General features: G+C 43.7%; 1 protein-coding gene across 5 annotated transcripts in view; it reads right to left on the bottom strand.

Moving 5' to 3' along the window:
• The window catches only part of cntln (centlein, centrosomal protein), a 189,865-nt gene that overhangs the window by 161,498 nt on the left and 7,822 nt on the right, over positions 1–20,545 (bottom strand). For all 5 annotated transcript variants that reach the window (XM_060926631.1, XM_060926634.1, XM_060926635.1 and 2 more), the window contains exon 4: positions 7,418–7,502. In XM_060926631.1, the coding sequence (XP_060782614.1) occupies positions 7,418–7,502 (85 nt within the window). The remainder of the gene's footprint in view (positions 1–7,417; positions 7,503–20,545) is intronic.

Raw genomic sequence — 20,545 nt, 5'->3', positions numbered from 1 at the left:
GTGCCTTCCTGTGCTGGAGGAGCTTGATAGAGAACCAACCCTTGAAGAACTAAATGAGGTGTTGGACGCACTCGCTTCAGGTAAAGCACCTGGAAAAGACGGCATCCCTGTGGAAGTTCTCAAATGCTGCAAAGATGCTGTTATCCCCGAGCTGCATGAAATCCTTTCCCTGTGTTGGAGATAAGGTGGGGTCCCTCAAGACATGAAGGATGCGGACATCATCACACTCTATAAAAACAAAGGTGACGGGGCGATTGCAACAACTTTCGTGGCATCTCTCTGCTCGTCATCGTTGGAAAGCTGTTTGCCAGAGTTGCTCTAAAGAGACTCCAAATACTTGCAGAGCAAGTGTATCCGGAATCGCAGTGCGGTTTCTGGATGAACAGGTCTACCATTGACATGGTTTTCTCCCTCTGTCAACACCAGGAAAAATGCAGGGAGCAACGGCAACCACTCTTCATAGCCTTCATAGACCTCACAAAGGCTTTTGATCTAGTCAGCAGAGACGGCCTTTTCAAGATCCTTCCAAAAGATTGGATATCCACCCAAGCTCCTCAGCATCATCAGATCCTTCCATGAAGACATGAAGGGTACTGTGATCTTTGACGGCTCCAGACCTGCCCCCTTTGAAATCCATAGTGGCGTGAAACAGGGCTGCGTTTTGGTGCCAATCCTGTTTGGGATCTTCTTTGCCATTCGCCTAAAGCACGCTTTCGGCTCTGCAACAGAAGGCATCTACCTCCACACCAGATCGGACGGGAAACTCTTCAATCTCTCTAGATTGAGAGCTAAATCCAAAATCCAGCAGAGATGCGTTCATGACCTCCTATTTGCTGATGATACTGCAATCACTGCTCACCCAGCTGAAGAGCTCCAGCAGCTCATGGATCGCTTTAGCGCTGCCTGCCAAGACTTCGGACTTCCCATCAGCCTGAAGAAAACACAAGTCATGGGACAAGGTGTAGATTCACTGCCCCGCATCAAAATTTCGAACCATGTGCTGCAAGTTGTCCATGAGTTTGTCTACTTCGGCTCTACCATCTCTGACACCCTCTCTCTCGATTCAGAGCTGAGCAAGTGCATCGGTAAGGCAGCTACCACCATGTCAAGGTTAGCAAAGAGAGTCTGGTTAAACAAGAAACTTATGGAGCACACCAAGGTCAAAGTCTATAGTGCGTGCTTCCTGAGCACCCTCCTGTACGACAGTGTGTCCTGGACTCTACGTAGCCGGCAGGAACGAATATTGGATACCTTCCATATGCATTGCCTCAGACAGATACTAAACATCACTTGGCAGGACAAGATACTGAACAACAATGTCTTAGAGAGCTAAAATCCCAAGCATGTTTGCGTTGCTGAAGCAGAGGCACCTGCACTGGCTGGACCATGTTGTGAAGATGGACGAGGAGGGAATCCCCAAAGATCTGCTGTATGGAGAGCTCGTCCAGGGAAAACGACCTTTAGGCAGACCCCTCTTGCATTTTAAAGAGGCCTGTAAGAGAGACTTCAAGGCCATGGGGGTTGACATCGACTCATGGTAAACTCTGGCCTCCGAGAGATCTATCTGGAAGCGCACTCTACAGCAAGGCATCTCTAAGTTTGAAGAGGGGCGAGTTTTGCTTAAGGAGACAAAAAGACAGAAAAGAAAGGCCAGGAGTCAAATGCTAGAAGCCTCCATGTACATCTGCCAGCGGCGCAGAAAGGATTGCCATTCCTGCATTGGCCTCTGCAGCAACTCCAAATGCTGCAAGACTCTTACTGAGGAAACTCCTAGTCTTTCGAGACCAATGGGTGCTAACTAACAGCGTCTAAGTAAGAGGGAGGGAGGGAGGAATGAAGGACTTAATTCATCACACACTTGTGAAATTCCTCTCTGCATTTAACCCATCTGAAGCAGTGAACACACACATGCACACACACGAGCAATGAGTACACACACACACACCCAGAGCAGTGGGCAGCCATGCTAACAGCGCCCGGGGAGCAGTTGGGAGTTAGGGGCCTCACTCAAGGGCACTTCAGCCCAAGGCCGTCCCATATTAACCTAACCTTAAGCTATGTGTTAGTGTTAGCCGTGGACAAGGCTACAGCAACTTGGTGGGCAAATCCATAGAAAGTCATTTGACTAACCAGACTGCACAGCTATTGCAACGTTATCACTAGCTCTAAAAGCACAGACAACTTTGTTGTAAGCTTTCTCTTGGAATAAAACATTTATATACCTCAATATGCTTCCGCAGGTCAGATGGTGAGTTTTTGTAGGCCATGAAGTGGTTCATTTTTGGCAAACAAAGCAAATATTTAAAACGAAATGAATCTTTAATCCTTTCAGAAAACTGAAACATGGGTTCTTGGTATAGCCATGAGTGCGTTCATTCCCCAGAAGAACCGCCTCCTTCCATTCTGCCATCAACTGATCTTGTTAAATAACGCTGCTGAGAAATAACTGAACTTGATTTTATCCAGTCTATGGATGTGACGTGACCCTAGTGATTACTGATCGGCTCTCAGTGTCACCTGCGAGAAAACCAATCACATTTTAGAAAAGAAAAGAAAAAACATCCAATTTCAAAGCTGCTTCATAGTAATGAGGACCTTGATAAAAATATAATGGAGTAAAAAGTACAATATTTGTCTTTCAAATGTAGTGAAGTTAAAGTCACAAGTTTCCAAAACAAATAATACTCAAGTAAAAGTACAGATACTCAAAAAGTGTACTTAAGTACAGTACTCAAGGAAATGTACTCCGTTACTGTCCACCTCTGGTAAGTAGCTCTGTTATTAGATGTCCCTGGGGTTGATGAGACATGGAGGGCTGGGAATATTCTACCATGCAGCCCACAGTTCAGGTCAGAGTCCTTTGAGAGTAAATGCTTTGGCTTTCGCAGCATTCTGTTCCCAAAAGCTCATATCGGGAAAAAGTCTTTAGACAAAGAAGCTTTTCTTGCTTTTGCAATCTTTAACTGTTCTTCCATGTTGGGACTCTTCAGGAAAAAGAATGTATATTCCAACATGTAGCTAACGCTCAGCCACAAACCTGCACCATCACACCAGTCATTTAGAGGAATTTTGTACAGATCATAACTGCTAATAAACTCTAATTTACGCGTATATCTATCCTTCGCTTCTTTCTAAGATTATCCAAGTAATCTGGTAGTAGAACTTTTTTAGCTGTAGCTTTCTTCGGACAACAGACACCGGACGTCTTCACTTGGCTTCAGTATGTGAACAGTATGTAAACAAAGTTCGCTTGTCCCCCACGTATAGGGTAGCGACGGTTACGAAGGTAAATGTGACTTCAGTGTAAGGGTGCTCACCCACGCACTGAAGCGTCATGGTACCACTGCAGCAGCAAAGTGACTGAGGGCGTTTGTTGTGATTGGGGATTTCCCAGGGGGATTTCCGGTCTGCCTGAGTGCATCATGGCAGCAAGCCAGCCCAAAACGCTGATTGTCCTTCAAAACATGCCCCAAACATTGCAAGGTAGAAATCTGACGTGATTTTTCAGCGAGTGTTGGAGCAAAAAAAATAGCGTGTCAGCAAATTTAAAGCGCGTCAGCCCCGACACGCAAAGGTGCTCTGGGGAGAACACCGTTTACTGCTTATAGTATTTTTTTTTTAAATGGTGAAACATTTCATTTCATTATTTTTAAGCCATTTTTGGTCTACAGGATTTCATTCTTCTTCCAATATAGTTCAGACCACCTTCTGGCATATTATCGAACTGATGCATGGTGCAGTGAAGTCCTCCTTGTGCAGTAACAGATAAAATAATAAAATCATTTATATTTACAATTAAAAACACGTTGGCTTTGATGTTTAGTGGATTTTTATGCTGTGCAACTCATTCTTGAAGGTGGCGATTGAGTTACCTGCCACAATACGAGCTGGTAGACTGTTCCATATGCGAATGGTATCAGGGAAGAAGGAGTGTTGATATGTCTGCATTCTTGCACAGGGAACGACGAATCACTGGTTATGTCCTCTCACCGTGGCTGTTGTTGGCATCAGGTAGTCTTTTGTGATCACAACCAAGTTGTCACATGTGCCTAAGACTTTTGCACAGTAGTGTGTGTGTGTGTGTGTGTGTGATTATTATAAATTAAAAACCTTCACTGTGTCGTTGTAAACTGCTGCAGTAGAAGAGAAACAGAAGAGGAATTTTCCTAATAATATTTGTGATGTGACTGAATCTAAGGCTCGTTATCCTTCCAGACAGGTTGGTGCTCCAACTGATCTTGAAATGATATTTTAATCAGTGATCCGTAAAGGTAAAGTGCTGTGTGTGAATACTGGCAGCAGAATTAAATAAATATTACAGATCACTATCAGAGCAGAAATGTTGACATGTTACTAAACAATAAGTTACAGCTCTATAAACAGGCAACTTCTCAATGACTTACAGTATCTGGATGTGAAGGAGCGTTGGGGGCGTGGCTATAAAATGACTGACAATCTGAATACAAGCACGTGAACGTCACACACCTGATCTGTAAAAGGATTATACAGTGGGGCAAAAAAAGTATTTAGTCAGTCACCAATGTGCAAGTTCTCCCACTTAAAAAGATGAGAGAGGCCTGTAATTTTCATCATAGGTACACTTCAACTATGAGAGACAGAATGAGAAAAAGAATCCAGAAAATCACATTGTCTGATTTTTAAAGAATTTATTTGCAAATTATGGTGGAAAATAAGTATTTGGTCAATAACAAAAGTTCATCTCAGTACTTTGTTATATACCCTTTGTTGGCAATGACAGAGGTCAAATGTTTTCTGTAAGTCTTCACAAGGTTTTCACACACTGTTGCTGGTATTTTGGCCCATTCCTCCATGCAGATCTCCTCTAGAGCAGTGATGTTTTGGGGCTGTCGCTGGGCAACACGGACTTTCAACTCCCTCCAAAGATTTTCTATGGGGTTGAGATCTGGAGACTGGCTAGGCCACTCCAGGACCTTGAAATGCTTCTTACGAAGCCACTCCTTCGTTGCCCGGGCGGTGTGTTTGGGATCATTGTCATGCTGAAAGACCCAGCCATGTTTCATCTTCAATGCCCTTGCTGATGGAAGGAGGTTTTCACTCAAAATCTCACGGTACATGGCCCCATTCATTCTTTCCTTTACACGGATCAGTCGTCCTGGTCCCTTTGCAGAAAAACAGCCCCAAAGCATGATGTTTCCACCCCCATGCTTCACAGTAGGTATGGTGTTCTTTGGATGCAACTCAGCATTCTTTCTCCTCCAAACACGACAAGTTGAGTTTTTACCAAAAAGTTCTGTTTTGGTTTCATCTGACCATATGACATTCTCCCAATCCTCTTCTGGATCATCCAAATGCTCTCTAGCAAACTTCAGACGGGCCTGGACATGTACTGGCTTAAGCAGGGGGACACGTCTGGCACTGCAGGATTTGAGTCCCTGGGGGCGTAGTGTGTTACTGATGGTAGCCTTTGTTACTTTGGTCCCAGCTCTCTGCAGGTCATTCACTAGGTCCCCCCGTGTGGTTCTGGGGTTTTTGCTCACCGTTCTTGTGATCATTTTGACCCCACGGGGTGAGATCTTGCGTGGAGCCCCAGATCGAGGGAGATTATCAGTGGTCTTGTATGTCTTCCATTTTCTAATAATTGCTCCCACAGTTGATTTCTTCACACCAAGCTGCTTACCTATTGCAGATTCAGTCTTCCCAGCCTGGTGCAGGTCTACAATTTTGTTTCTGGTGACCTTTGACAGCTCTTTGGTCTTGGCCATAGTGGAGTTTGGAGTGTGACTGTTTGAGGTTGTGGACAGGTGTCTTTTATACTGATAACGAGTTCAAGCAGGTGCCATTAATACAGGTAACGAGTGGAGGACAGAGGAGCCTCTTAAAGAAGTTGTTACAGGTCTGTGAGAGCCAGAAATCTTGCTTATTTGTAGGTAACCAAATACTTATTTTACTGAGGAATTTACCAATTAATTCATTAAAAATCCTACAATGTGATTTCCTGGATTATTTCCCCCCATTCTGTCTCTCATAGTTGAAGTGTACCTATGATGAAAATTACAGGCCTCTCTCATCTTTTTAAGTGGAAAAAATTGCACAATTGGTGGCTGACTAAATACTTTTTTGCCCCACTGTACAAAAATGTGCAGTTTCATTTTTAATGGTGTCCTGAACGTTACTGTGGAATCACTTCCCAATCCTCCAGAGTTTACACGATTAACAGTCACAGTTACACCACACACACTACCACCTCACACTCCTTTACACTCCACAAACCTGAAAATGGTGGAAACGCTCGCTTTCCTGTCCTTTATTGGCCTGTGGTTCTGGACAATTAAATCATTTTAAAATGGAAAAATCATGATCAGGGAAAATAATCAACAATCACACAAGCCTCATGGACACACTGCTCTTCAGTCACTGACGCATCCAGCAGCTGCAACATTTACCATTTATTAATTATGTTCAGGCTACGGCTGCAATAAATAAACAACATCGATCATAAAAATAGTTCAGTATTGATTCGTTGAACTGTAGGCACAAATCGCCCAATACAGGATTTGACTTTCCAACAATATTTTTGAAAAGAAAAAAAAAATTTAAATTAAAAAAAAAATGCAATATGCATTTTCCTATTCTTTATCAACTTAAATATTCCTTTTGTTCAATAAAAAAACAACTTTTGTTTCATTTTCTTAATAATGAACATTAATTATTTACTCCCATTTGTAAAGGATGGAGTAATATAATAAATTATTAATTAAAATATTCCTTTTCTTAACAATGAAAAAGTTAATTACATATATTCCTTTTCTTAATAAACTTTTATGAACATTTGTTCTGCCTCCATTTGCTTCTCTTTATCTTTCAGCAGCCTGTAAACAGAGAGAGCTCTGATTTCTGTTAAATCTATTTGTATACAATCACACAGCAGCTCTTTCACACTTTACATGTGTGTGTGCTTTTGCTGCATTAGAGCTGTGTTACCTCCGCCTACAGTGAAGTCACATGTATTCCTGCTATTGTACGTTATCGTGCCCTCTGCTGTCTAAACAACACAATTACAGTGAGGAAACACTGATGATAATCACCATTTAAATTTTTTAATTAACAGATTCGAACCATCATAAATTTGTATAGCGAGTTTCGTTGCATGCTGTATCGTTACATGCCATGTTTGTAAGAAGTGAAACTGTTTTTCTGACCCAGTTGAGTTGACAGATGATTCAGTGAGCTGTAACTTAATTACACCAAGTTACAAAACAGGAGTTCTGTATTACTGCTGATCAAAATGCTAAAAATTATTGCTGATTGGTTAATGAAAATAACTGACAGATTAATCAGTGATTAAAATAATCATTAGCTCCAGCCTTAATTAAGATATTTTAATTCTCTCTCTCACACACACACACACAAATATGAAGAGTAGGTGATGTGTTACCTTCTCTAGCTCCTGGATCTTGTAATCTTTAGCCTGTAGGATTTCCAGAACTTTCCGATCTTTAGCTTCCGCTTTCTGTTTCTCACTGAGAGAGAGAGAGAGAAAGAGAGAGAGATTAAGGTTCTTTTATTTGTCATTTCAACTATATATATAGTTGGTCCAGTACACAGTTAAAATGAAACTCTGTTTCTCCAGGACCGCGGTGCTACACTAAAGATCACAGGACTACAGTCTACAACACACAAAGTGCAAGAGTGCAGACAATAAACGACAGAAACAACATGAGGTGCAGAGTTGAGTATGTATACTGAGGTAGTGTATGAAAAGGGAATAAATAAATGCAAATCTTGTGTGTGAGAGAGAGAGAGACACATTGTCAACATTGTCAACAGCTGCCCCTTTTCCACCAAAGCAGTTCCAGGGCTGGTTCGGGGCCAGTGCTTAGTTTGGAACCGGGTTTTCTGTTTCCACTGACAAAGAACTGGCTCTGGGGCCAGAAAAACTGGTTCCAGGCTAGCACCAACTCTCTGCTGGGCCAGAGGAAAGAACCGCTTACATCAGCGGGGGGGGGGGGGGGGGGGGGGGGGGGCGGAGTTGTTAAGACCGACAACAATAACAAGACCACGAAAGATCACCATTTTTAAGCGACGAGAAGCAGCAGCTGTACAAACGCGAAGTCATCCATTATTATTATTACAACCCCGATTCCAAAAAAGTTGGGACAAAGTACAAATTGTAAATAAAAACAGAATGCAATGATGTGGAAGTTTCAAAATTCCATATTTTATTCAGAATAGAACATAGATGACATATCAAATGTTTAAACTGAGAAAATGTATCATTTAAAGAGAAAAATTAGGTGATTTTAAATTTCATGACAACAACACATCTCAAAAAAGTTGGGACAAGGCCATGTTTCCCACTGTGAGACATCCCCTTTTCTCTTTACAACAGTCTGTAAACGTCTGGGGACTGAGGAGACAAGTTGCTCAAGTTTAGGGATAGGAATGTTAACCCATTCTTGTCTAATGTAGGATTCTAGTTGCTCAACTGTCTTAGGTCTTTTTTGTCGTATCTTCCGTTTTATGATGCGCCAAATGTTTTCTATAGGTGAAAGATCTGGACTGCAGGCTGGCCAATTCAGTACCCGGACCCTTCTTCTACGCAGCCATGATGCTGTAATTGATGCAGTATGTGGTTTGGCATTGTCATGTTGGAAAATGCAAGGTCTTCCCTGAAAGAGACGTCGTCTGGATGGGAGCATATGTTGCTCTAGAACCTGGATATACCTTTCAGCATTGATGGTGTCTTTCCAGATGTGTAAGCTGCCCATGCCACACGCACTAATGCAACCCCATACCATCAGAGATGCAGGCTTCTGAACTGAGCGCTGATAACAACTTGGGTCGTCCTTCTCCTCTTTAGTCCGAATGACACGGCGTCCCTGATTTCCATAAAGAACTTCAAATTTTGATTCGTCTGACCACAGAACAGTTTTCCACTTTGCCACAGTCCATTTTAAATGAGCCTTGGCCCAGAGAAGACGTCTGCGCTTCTGGATCATGTTTAGATACGGCTTCTTCTTTGAACTATAGAGTTTTAGCTGGCAACGGCGGATGGCACGGTGAATTGTGTTCACAGATAATGTTCTCTGGAAATATTCCTGAGCCCATTTTGTGATTTCCAATACAGAAGCATGCCTGTATGTGATACAGTGGCGTCTAAGGGCCCGAAGATCACGGGCACCCAGTATGGTTTTCCGGCCTTGACCCTTACGCACAGAGATTCTTCCAGATTCTCTGAATCTTTTGATGATATTATGCACTGTAGATGATGATATGTTCAAACTCTTTGCAATTTTACACTGTCGAACTCCTTTCTGATATTGCTCCACTATTTGTCGGCGCAGAATTAGGGGGATTGGTGATCCTCTTCCCATCTTTATTTCTGAGAGCCGCTGCCACTCCAAGATGCTCTTTTTATACCCAGTCATGTTAATGACCTATTGCCAATTGACCTAATGAGTTGCAATTTGGTCCTCCAGCTGTTCCTTTTTTGTACCTTTAACTTTTCCAGCCTCTTATTGCCCCTGTCCCAACTTTTTTGAGATGTGTTGCTGTCATGAAATTTCAAATGAGCCAATATTTGGCATGAAATTTCAAAATGTCTCATTTTCGACATTTGGTATGTTGTCTATGTTCTATTATGAATACAATATCAGTTTTTGAAATTTGTAAATTATTGCATTGTTTTTATTTACAATTTGTACTTTGTCCCAACTTTTTTGGAATCGGGGTTGTATTATTATTATTGTTGTTGTTGCTGCTGCTTCTTCCGCGTTGTTTTTGCTTCGATATTCGCGCCAAGGTTTATGCAAACGTAGCGACGTAATGACGTATACAATGATGTAACTGACGTATACAGCGACGTAATGACGCGTCTTCTCTTAGCACCGCGAGCGATGGAAAAGCAAGCTGGTTCTCAGCTGGCTCGCAAGTTGAACGAGTTGTGAACCAGCACCAGCACTGGCCCCGAACCAGCCCTGGAACTGATTTGGTGGAAAAGGGGTAATAGAGAGAGAGAGAGAGAGAGAGAGAGAGAGAGAGAGAGAGAGAGAGAAAATGTTAAGAATGTAGAACTAAAGAATGAAACTGCTAAAAAAAATTAAAGACTGAATTATTCTGATATTAACCATAAGTTTAGGAGTTGTGTGGAAAAAGTTTGTGCACCCAGGTAGCGTTGTACTGTAGTTAAGACGACCTAAACCGAGACAGAGTCATGACCGAGACCAGAGTGTATCAAGACTGAGACTTTGAAGGGTTGAGATCAAGTCAAGAACAACTTTATTCATCACACACTTGTGAAATTCCCCTCTGCATTTAACGCATCTGAAACAGTGAACACACATGCGCGTGCACGCACACACAAATCCAGAGCAGTGGGCAGCCATGCTAACAGCGCCCGGGGAGCAGTTGGGAGTTAGGTGCCTCGCTCAAGGGCACCTCAGCCCACGGCCGTCCCATATTAACCCTCACCACATGTCTTTGAAGACCAGACCAGACCAGTGTGTGTGAAGGGGGGGTGGGGGGGGAAGGGTGACAACCATTAACAGTAACGAAGATTTTGAACTTGCGATGAGTTACATGGTTTCATTTGAAGCAGGAAATTTTCAATCCAATCACACTAATGATGTTAACAAATAAATCAGACAATACACAGGCAGTTTAACGAAACAGTTGTGGTCTTGACCAGTCTTAAAAACGCCATTTTTAAAGAAGCCATTTTTGTCAACCTGGAATGGCCATCACTGAACAGAGGTGGGGGTCTAACACACCATTTATCAGCCACCTACAATGCAGTCCTTGGCACACTTCCCAGACAACTGAATGCACACCAAAACCCAGCTGTTTTCAGTGACTCACAGGAGGACAGAGAGAACCAACAACCCATTGATCACCCCAACGACTCTCGAGGCCGTTCACACCCAGCCCCAGTGACCCACACCAACAGGAGGACTCAACCACACCTTAGGATTGCTTTTCATCCATGAGAGGAAAAATACCTGATACTCCCTATTAGTCAGACAGAACTGAAGAAGCCTTTCGGATGAGAGGTGAAACGTCTTCAAGAATCTTCAAGCAAGTCCAGTTGCTCTGTTTTACCACCCACAGATTACTGTAGGAGCCGCATTTAAGTTTTTTATAGGTTCATTATTTACTCATACTTTCTCTTGTTTTTTGGATTCTGTGAGACTGCGCCCTCTTCAGGAATGTGGTGATGGTGCCACTCCATAAACTGCCGCTGGTAGCGCATGACGCGGAAGAAAGCGGGCAGCAGATACAGTCATTGACCTGAACTCGGGGCGGCGCTGGGAATGCTGCTGCAAACTTGGCCAGCGTTTTTATAGGGAAGGCGCTAGAGGTTTAAACGGACAAGAAATTGGAAATAGATGGATCAACTGAAAGGAAAAAACCCGTTTTTGCCCATACAATTTGTCAATGACTTGTTCTTTTCGGAACAAACTTGTGGAATCACGCGCATTGGAGACAAGAGGAAGTGTTGGCCTTATGCGCGGAAAGTTCAACAAAGGAAACGTTTCATTGGAGGTATGTGCGTTTAAATGCTATGATCTTGAAAATTTTTGCGTTGGAGAACAACATTGGAAGAATCTAGAAACCAGGATTATAACTTTTGCGATATTTCACCGTGAACTTTGTTTTTCGTTAACGTCGGCCGTGGCGAAACAAGTGAAAGCGGTGAAACCGCGGCCTACTTTGAATGAGTGAGACTTTCTGATTTCTAAGTGAATACGAAGTGCTTTTGAATTTTTTGAGTACTGTTGAATTAAGTGAAGGAAGATTAATATTTTGTGTGATTTTTGGAAGTTTATTTTTGAGAACAATGGCCGATTCTGATGAGACTGAAATAACTCAAGTCCCAAACACGGGTGAAGTCGTGGCGCGTTTGCACGCAGCAAGATCAGGGAAAATGTCCCATTTAACACGAAGAATGAACATATTGAGCAATTTAATGATTGAAAAGGACTTTGTTGATGAAGTTAAAGAGAACGTGTTTAAGTTTAATGGATTTCTTGTGGAGTTTAAAGAATTGCATGCATCTTATGTTGAAATGCTTGATGAACAGACACGCAATGAAGACGATGAGAAATGGTATCAGCGTAGATATTCACAAATAACTGCCTTTATGTCAAATGTAAACAAATGGATTTTGGAGGTAGAAAATCCCAGCTCCCCTAGATCAACTGAAGTCACTACTTCTGCCATCCCCGTTGAAGAGCCCTTAACTTTACCATTGTTCGTTGATAAGCCAGACGCTGACCTTGACTACCTCGATGCACAATCGTACAAGTCCAGTGATTCCAGTAGATCCAACGCATCGTCTAAATCATTGCGTATTAATGCAGAGGCAGAACAAGCAGCTTTATTGGCCAAAGCCTCCAAATTACAGGAGAAACATGCAATTGAGGAGCAAGAGGAATTATTAAGGAAAAGCAGAGAAGCACTGGAGCTGAATGTTGAAATCGAAGCCACTAATGCAAAAATTAACTATCTAAAAGAGGCTGAGAAGAATATTTATAATCCTGTTAAATATGATCCGGTCCCAGCTCATATTGTCTGTATTAGCAGCAGAAGCAGCTGAACCCTCAGCAACTGCACAATTGGATAAGCTGGACAGTTCACTTCTCTTACATGAAGGCGCACCAGTAGTTAGACCCAAGGTAGGTACACAAGTTCAGTTCCCCCTGCTTACTTCAGGTCCAGATAAATATCACAGCAGACATGTTTTACGTCCTAGGCCCACGAGTGATATCTAGCCACAATCACAACACACCTCATCTTATAGTTTTCCCTCTGCCATTCCCTCCACTATTCCCTATGCCAGTTCTTCTGTCACTCCTCCTGTCACTACTCAGCCAGCTGCTAGTTCAGGTCAAGGCGCTCAGTCTATTGTACCTGAACCTCAGCCTCAAACACCCTCTACACCTAGCTCTCCACATGAAACCCACATGATCAAGGTCCTAGAAAATCAGAGTGAATTAACAAGAATGCTCATGAAACAGCAACTTTTGTCCACTTTGCCACAAGGTAGTATTCCAATCTTTGATGGCCAAGTCCTGGAGTACAAGTCGTTCCTTCACTCTTTTCAAAACATGATTGAACGCAAGACTGACAACAACAGACAGATTGCAGTTTCTTATTCAGTATACTAAAGGCCAAACACAAAAGTAAGTTAAGAGCTGTGAATATATGGCCCCAGATAGAGGCTATAAGAAAGCAATGGAATTACTGAAGGAAAACTTCAGAAATGAATACAAGATATCTTGTGGTTATCTGGAAAAGGCTCTGTCCTGGCCACAAATGAAATCAGAAGATTCTAAGTCCCTTCTAGATTACGCCATGTTCCTCAGGTGCTGCTGTAATGCCATGGAGATGTCATCCTATATGAAGGAGTTGGACACTGTATCCACAATGAAAAGCACCGTCCTAAAACCGCCATACAAGCTCAGAGAAAAATGGCGCAACAAGGCTTACAAGCTGCAAGAACAGCATGACCGTAGGGTAAGGATTTTAGATCTTGTCTCTTTTATTGAAAAACAGGCTCACATAGCTGCTGACCCAGTCTTTGGTGATCTTCAAGATCAGGCAGCTGTTAGAGGTAAGACTAAAGCTCCGTTAAGACACAGACCTCTAAGACATCCGGCAGTAGCTATGTCACCAGTGTAGCTCTTCCTCATAAAGAGACGAAGCTTGAACCCTCTTGCCATTTCTGTAGCTCCAAGCATACACTGGACTCATGCAAAATGTTTATGAAAAGGACCCATAGAGATAAGCTCAGCTTTTTAAAGACCATATGGTTTGGATGTCTCTCCACAGCGCACATTAGCAAAGATTACAAAAGGCGTCTTACCTGTAATATATGCAAACGAGCCCATCCAAGCACTCTCCATATTGAGTTTGAGCCCAAAGACAATGCGACAAAGGAAGCAGAAAGGTCTCCTGATGTTACAAGTGGCGCATCAGCAGAGTTATGTGGCCATATAGGGGCCGGAGACCAAGAGAGTGTGCTTTCTATTGTTCCAGTCAAGGTCAAGGCAGCAAAAGGCAGCCATGTCGTAAAAGTGTATGCTCTCCTGGATCCTGGAGATCCTACGTAGCACATTTCTTCTTCTTCTTCTCCTGGATCTTCTGCCACCTTCTGTTCTGAGGAGCTCATGTCACGTCTCCACTTGAGAGGCAAAAGGACACACATTCTTCTGCGCATGATGAACCAAGAAATGACTGTTCCAACCCATGTTGTATCAGGACTGGAAGTTTCCGCACTGGACAGCGATACTTTCTTATCTCTTCCGGACACCTTCACTCAAAAGGAAATACCAGTAACCACCAGCAGCATCCCCAAGCAGAATGACCTGGCACATTGGGCAGACTTGAGTAAGGTAACTATTCCGTCTATCAGTTCCAACGTACAGCTGTTGATTGGCACAAATGCTCCTAACCTTTTAGAACCATGGGAGGTGATTAATAGTCAAAATGGGGGTCCCTATGCAGTTAAAACCCTATTGGGGTGGGTTGTAAATGGGCCATTAAAAGGTGCTGCTGGCAGTGGAGAATGTGTAACTGTGAATAGGATTTCAGTACCAAGTTTGGAAAAGCTGTTGATCTCACAGTACAATCAAGATTTTCATGAAGCTGCATTGGAAGAAAAAACTGAAACGTCTATTGAGGACAAGATGTTTTTAAAGATGGGCAATGAGGCAGTGTTTAAAAATGGACATTACAGTTTGAGATTGCCCTTTAGGCAAACTGATGTGCTCATGCCCAGTAATAGGCAAATTGTGGAGCACAGCCTGCATAGCCTAAAAAAGAAAATGAAAAGGAATGAACAATTCAGACAGGAGTATGTAGCATTTCTTTGTGACATCTTTGAGAATAATTATGCTGAGGAGATTCCACAGGAGGAGCTTGCGTGGCCACCAGGAAAGGTATGGTACTTGCCACACCACAGGGTGTATCACCCTAAAAAGAAAAAACTTAGGGTGGTGTTTGACTGTGCTGCTTCTTTTCCAAGGCATGTCTCTCAATACTGAACTACTTCAGGGTCCTGACTTGACCAATTCTCTCATTGGAGTCATCCTGAGATTTCGCAAAGAGCCAATTGGAATCATGGCCAACATCAAATCAATGTTCCATCAGGTCAGAGTGGCAAAGTCTGACGTTGACTACCTGCGATTCTTGTGGTGGCCACAAGACCCCAAAGGAACACCATATGCTTGTGCACATCTTCGGCGTGGTGTCTTCCCCAAGTATTGCAACCTTTGTCCTGCAAAAAACTGCTGCTGACAATCAAAGCTGTTTTCCCCCTCAGGTGGCTGAGACCATCCGACACAACTTTTATGTGGATGACCGTGCCAAGTCTGTGGCCAAAGAGTCTGATGCCATCCAATTGGTAAAAGATCTTACAGCACTCTGCGGTAAAGGTGGGTTCCAGCTAACTCAGTGGGTCAGCAATAGCCGGGTGGTGTTATCATCCATTCCCAAAGAACACAGAGCAAAAGAGATTAAGTCACTTGATCTTGACAAGGACAGTCTGCCTGTCGAAAGAGCCCGAGGACTGCAATGGTGTGTAGACTCTGACAAATTTCAATTCAACATCAACTTAAGTCAAAAGCCACATACCCGCAGAGGCATACTTTCTGTTGTCAGTTCAATCTTTAATCCACTTTGCTTTCTTGCTCCTCTCATTCTTCCAGCCAAGCAGTTGCTGCAGGAGCTCTGCCAGAGGGGCTTCGGATGGGATGAGCCTTTGCCACAGGCCATATCGGAGCAGTGGATAGAATGGACCAGCAGCTTGGAGATAATCAAAGGCTTCAGTGTGCCACGCTGTCTGAAACCAGAGGGCTTTGGAGTGACCAGGTGAGCTGAACTGCATCACTTTGCCAATGCCAGTGAGAGTGGCTACGGTTCAGTGAGCTACATCAGACAGGTGAACAAACAGAACATGGTACATGTCACTTTTGTCTTAGGAAAGTCCAGAGTTCTTCCCTTAAAGAACATCACAGTGCCAAGACTGGAGCTGGCGGCTGCTGTGCTGCTGGTAAAGGTGGACAGAATGCTGAGGAGAGAATTCCACCTTGACTTAAAGCCCTCAGTTTTCTGGACGGACAGCCAAACCGTGCTGAAATATATTGCAAATGACCAAGCAAGGTTTAAGACCTACGTAGCAAACAGAGTCTCATTGATACGGGACAATACAGAACCGTCTGAGTGGAGATACGTGGGCAGTGAATACAATCCTGCTGATGACTCTTGAAGAGGACTGAGTGCAAGAAAGTTCATGGAGCAGAGAAGATGGGTCCATGCGCCTGAATTTCTGTGGAAACCAGAGGAAAGCTAGCCAGTAGTGGAGGCACTGGGCCCCATGTTTCAGGATGATCCAGAGGTCAGGAGAGCCACTGTGTTCTCAGCAGTGGTGAAAACCGAAACACCTACAGACCAGCTTATTTCTTTCTTTTCAAATTGGATCAGGCTACTAAAGGCAGTAGCTTGGTACCTCAGACTGAAGAGTGCTTTGATGCTGATGGTGAAAAGAGGAAAGGATCTTCTCTCATCTCAAATCAACGCCCACTCAAACAAGCAGAGGTGGAGCTTTGAAGATTTCAGAACCCACCTTGGTGGGCAGCTCCTCACAGCCAAAGATCTTGCGGACACGGAAAGGTCAGTTGTTACCTACGTTCAGGGACAAGCTTTCTCTCCTGAAATGGCTTCCTTGCAGATGATCCCACCCAGAGTGCACAAGAGCAGTAGGGTGTGCAGACTCTATCCTATTCTTGACAAGAGCATCCTCCGAGTAGGAGGCCGTCTGCACAAATCTGCGATGCCTGAAGAAACTAAACACCCCTGCATCTTGCCCAAAGAGTCCCATGTCTCAGTTCTCTTGCTGAGACACATTCATGAACGCAATGGACACAGTGGCAGAAACCACATGCTTTCAGAGCTCCACAAGAGGTACTGGGTTGTAAAGGGCAACTCCGTAGCAAGGAAGGTGCTCTCTAAATGTTTCATGTGTTGCCGTGTAAGGGGCAAAGCAGGTCAGTAGAAGATGGCAGATTTGCCGTTGGAACGAATTCTACCAGACCTCCCACCCTTCACCAATGTTGGAGTGAACTACTTTGGCCCGATTGAAGTGAAGCATGGGAGGAGTACCATCAAGAGGTATAGAGTTCTCTTTACTTGTATGTCCAGCAGAGCTGTTCATTTGGAAATTGCTTATACTTTGGACACAGACTCATGCATTCACGCTTTGAGAAGATTTATTTGCAGGAGAGGCCAAGTCAAGCACATCAGGTCTGATAATGGGACAAACCTGGTGGGTGCGCAAGTAGAACTGAGGAAGGCCCTGATGTCCCTCAATGAGAGGAAAATCCAAGATGCCCTGCTTCCTGATGGTATCGAATGGAGTTTTAACCCACCAGCCGCATCCCACCATGGTGGAGTCTTGGAAAGGCTCATAAGATCCATCAGGCAGGTGCTCAACTACACTCTGCATCAGCAATCCATTGATGATGAAGGCCTTCATACCCTGTTCTGTGAAGCTGAGGCTATCCTGAACAACCGCCCCCTCTCCACAGTGTCCTCAGACCCCCATTATCTGGAACCATTGACCCCAAACCATATCCTTTTGCTAAATCCAAGCCCATTTTGCCCCCTGGAGTCTTCTTGAAATCTGACCTCTATGCCAGACGTCGCTGGAAACAGGTCCAGTACATGGCTGATCTTTTCTGGCACAGGTGGACCAAGGAATACCTTCTTTTACTCCAAGAAAGGCAGAAATGGATGGATGTAAAAAAGAACTTGAACACTGGAGACACTGTCCTGGTGGTTGACCCCACTGCTCCACGAGGGTCTTGGCCATTAGGCAGAGTATTAGAGACCAAAGCTGATGGAAGAGGTCTGGTCCGGTCTGTAAAGCTCAAGACAAAAGACATCAGTTCTTGAGAGGCCCATTACTAAGCTGTGCCGCGTCCTTGAGGCTGATGAAGGGCCATGATGTTCCTGACCACATTACAAAGGAATGTAATGGATACATTTATTTTATTATACATACAGCATTAAGTGCTTGAGATATAATTGCTTTATATGGCTCCTTTTGTATATATTTAAGTAATTGATTCTGTAAGAACCATTAGGGGCCCGTGTGTAGGAGCCGCATTTAAGTTTTTTTATATTTTCATTATTTACTCATACTTTCTCTTGTTTTTTTGGATTCTGTGAGACTGCGCCCTCTTCAGGTGGTGATGGTGCCACTCCATAAATTGCCGCTGGTAGCGCATGACGTGGAAGAAGGCGGGCAGCAGATAGAGTCATTGACCTGAACTCGGGGCGGCGCTGGGAATGCTGCTGCAAACTTGGCCGGCGTTTTTATAGGGAAGGCGCTGGAGGTGTTTGTCTTGGCCTTTAAATCGCTGCCTTATTGTACTGCTGAAAAGACTCTTTTGCAAACCATTGCATTTTTTTTTGTATTTTATTTTTATTTGTAATAAACTACCGGCAACAGTTAAAAGTCAAATTCTCTCTCTCTTGGATTTATTGGACGCAAGTTGTGAGTCTGACACTGCATCACCTGCTGTCTCCATGAGGTTTAAACGGACAAGAAATTGGAAATAGGAGGATCAACTTAAAGGAAAAAACCCATTTTTGCCCATACAATTACTATGACCTGGATGACTGAGAATCTTCACAGACATCTTGACCAGTCTTAAAATAAAATCCCAAGTCCTCTATATCTGAGACCGAGACAAGACCGAGTAAAAATGTGGTCGGTTCTGAGACAAGACTGAGACCTTCAGAAAGCGCTCGAGACCGAGCTCGAGTTCTACAACACAACCCCCTGAACAAACGACAAAGTAATCAACAACACACTGCTACAGCAAACTGTATAACAATTCTGTAAATGTTAAATGCAGTTACTTGGACTTGATAAACTTAAAAACAAGGAATAAACAGTAACTGAGACATGTGCAAAAGTTTGGGCACCCTTCTAAGTAACCCTGGTTACTTGGTAACCCCGTTGAGTCTCACTCTCTCTGTCATGAGTCTTTCTGCTCTCGCTCTTTCTGCTCTCAGATTTTCACCCACTCTTCCTCGCAGGCTCTTTCTCCTTCTGAGATATTCCCGATTTATCTCACATGCACAGCGTGTTTGAGATCTACACACAGATTTTCAATGATGTTCGAGTCCGGGAGGGTGAAGGCCGTTCTGAAAGCTTCAGCTTGAGTTTCCTGAAGTAACTCATGGCGGAGTGTGAGGTATGTTTTGGATCATTGCGCTGTTCGGTTTTTTTTTTTCAGATTCAGGTTTCTTAACTGATGCTTTAAGGACTCCTTCCAGAACTCGCTGATATCTGCTGGAATCCAGTCTTCACTCACACAAACGCGACAGATCCAGGCCCATGTTTAACAGCTGGCACAGTGTTCTTTTCATCGAATACTACTGCTGATGTTTCAGACAGTGGAAAGTGCACGCTGGAGAGCTCCGATATGATTTAATAGTCTTCCTTTTTCTTTGCATCAATTAGCTTCATTATCAGATCCTCAGTCAGCTCATGGCTGCTGAGACTCAGCACACAGTTTGAGGAGTCAGAGAATTTATATTGCTCTGGAACATTTTTTCTTAATGACAGATCTTGACCTGAGTAATGTGTCCTAATGAGTTAATTAAAGGCTAACGAGTTAATTAGATTATAACTGGAATGGTGTCCACACTTCTCCCTCCAAGTGTGTATGGATTCAGTGACACTGTTACCTGTTTACACAACTTTAAAACTTGTGTTTGAGAGTAAACTTGAGCAATTAGGGCAGTGGTGTGTGTGCAGCTGATCTCTGGCCTTCAGGGCGTTTGCACTCTCTCTCTCCCTCTCTCTCTCCCTCGCACTCTCTTTCATGATGCAACAGGATTATTGTGCTTGGAGATGAAACGTTGGGTGTTATGATGGGAATACCGGCACTGTATGGTGGAATAAAACACTCCGAGTCGGCTTTGAGCAGTGCAGCGTGTCCCTCGAGCAGGTAGAAGCGCTTGTCTCCAGGTATTAGTAATTATCCTGACATCAAAAACACACAGAATCGAGAGAGATGGAGGAGAGGAGAGCAGCAGCGGTCATCAGGGACGGATCACTCTTCCCCTGACGGATCGCTCTTTTATTCACTCTCGCTCTCGTTCCTCCTGAGGCCCTCGCTACCTCACAGCCTTGCCAATGTTTAACTGCATTCCAAACCGACCATCCGACCCCGACAAGGCCGAGCCGAGCTCCCAGAAGGCCATGCGCTCAACTGGAGCCAGCACCATGATCATCATGTCGATGCCCCTCGTGTTCTCCGTCTCGGGTGGAACTGTGTCGGTTCTCTGAGGACCAGCAAACACACACTGTGGAGGGAGATGTACACGATTTCTCCACTTTCTCACTCTCTCTCACACACACACACACACTCTGCAAGTCAGTGAGGAAGAACATTTACATTTCAGAGCCTTTGGGTTTTGTGTAGAACCTGATCACATGACCATACAGTCATGAATCCCTTCATAAACACAGGCTTAGCAGGTGAAAACT

Source organism: Neoarius graeffei, chromosome 7, assembly GCF_027579695.1.
Source record: "Neoarius graeffei isolate fNeoGra1 chromosome 7, fNeoGra1.pri, whole genome shotgun sequence".
NCBI lineage: Eukaryota > Metazoa > Chordata > Actinopteri > Siluriformes > Ariidae > Neoarius > Neoarius graeffei.
Note: the sequence above shows the minus strand (reverse complement) of the source record. Positions and strands in the feature narration are given on the sequence as shown.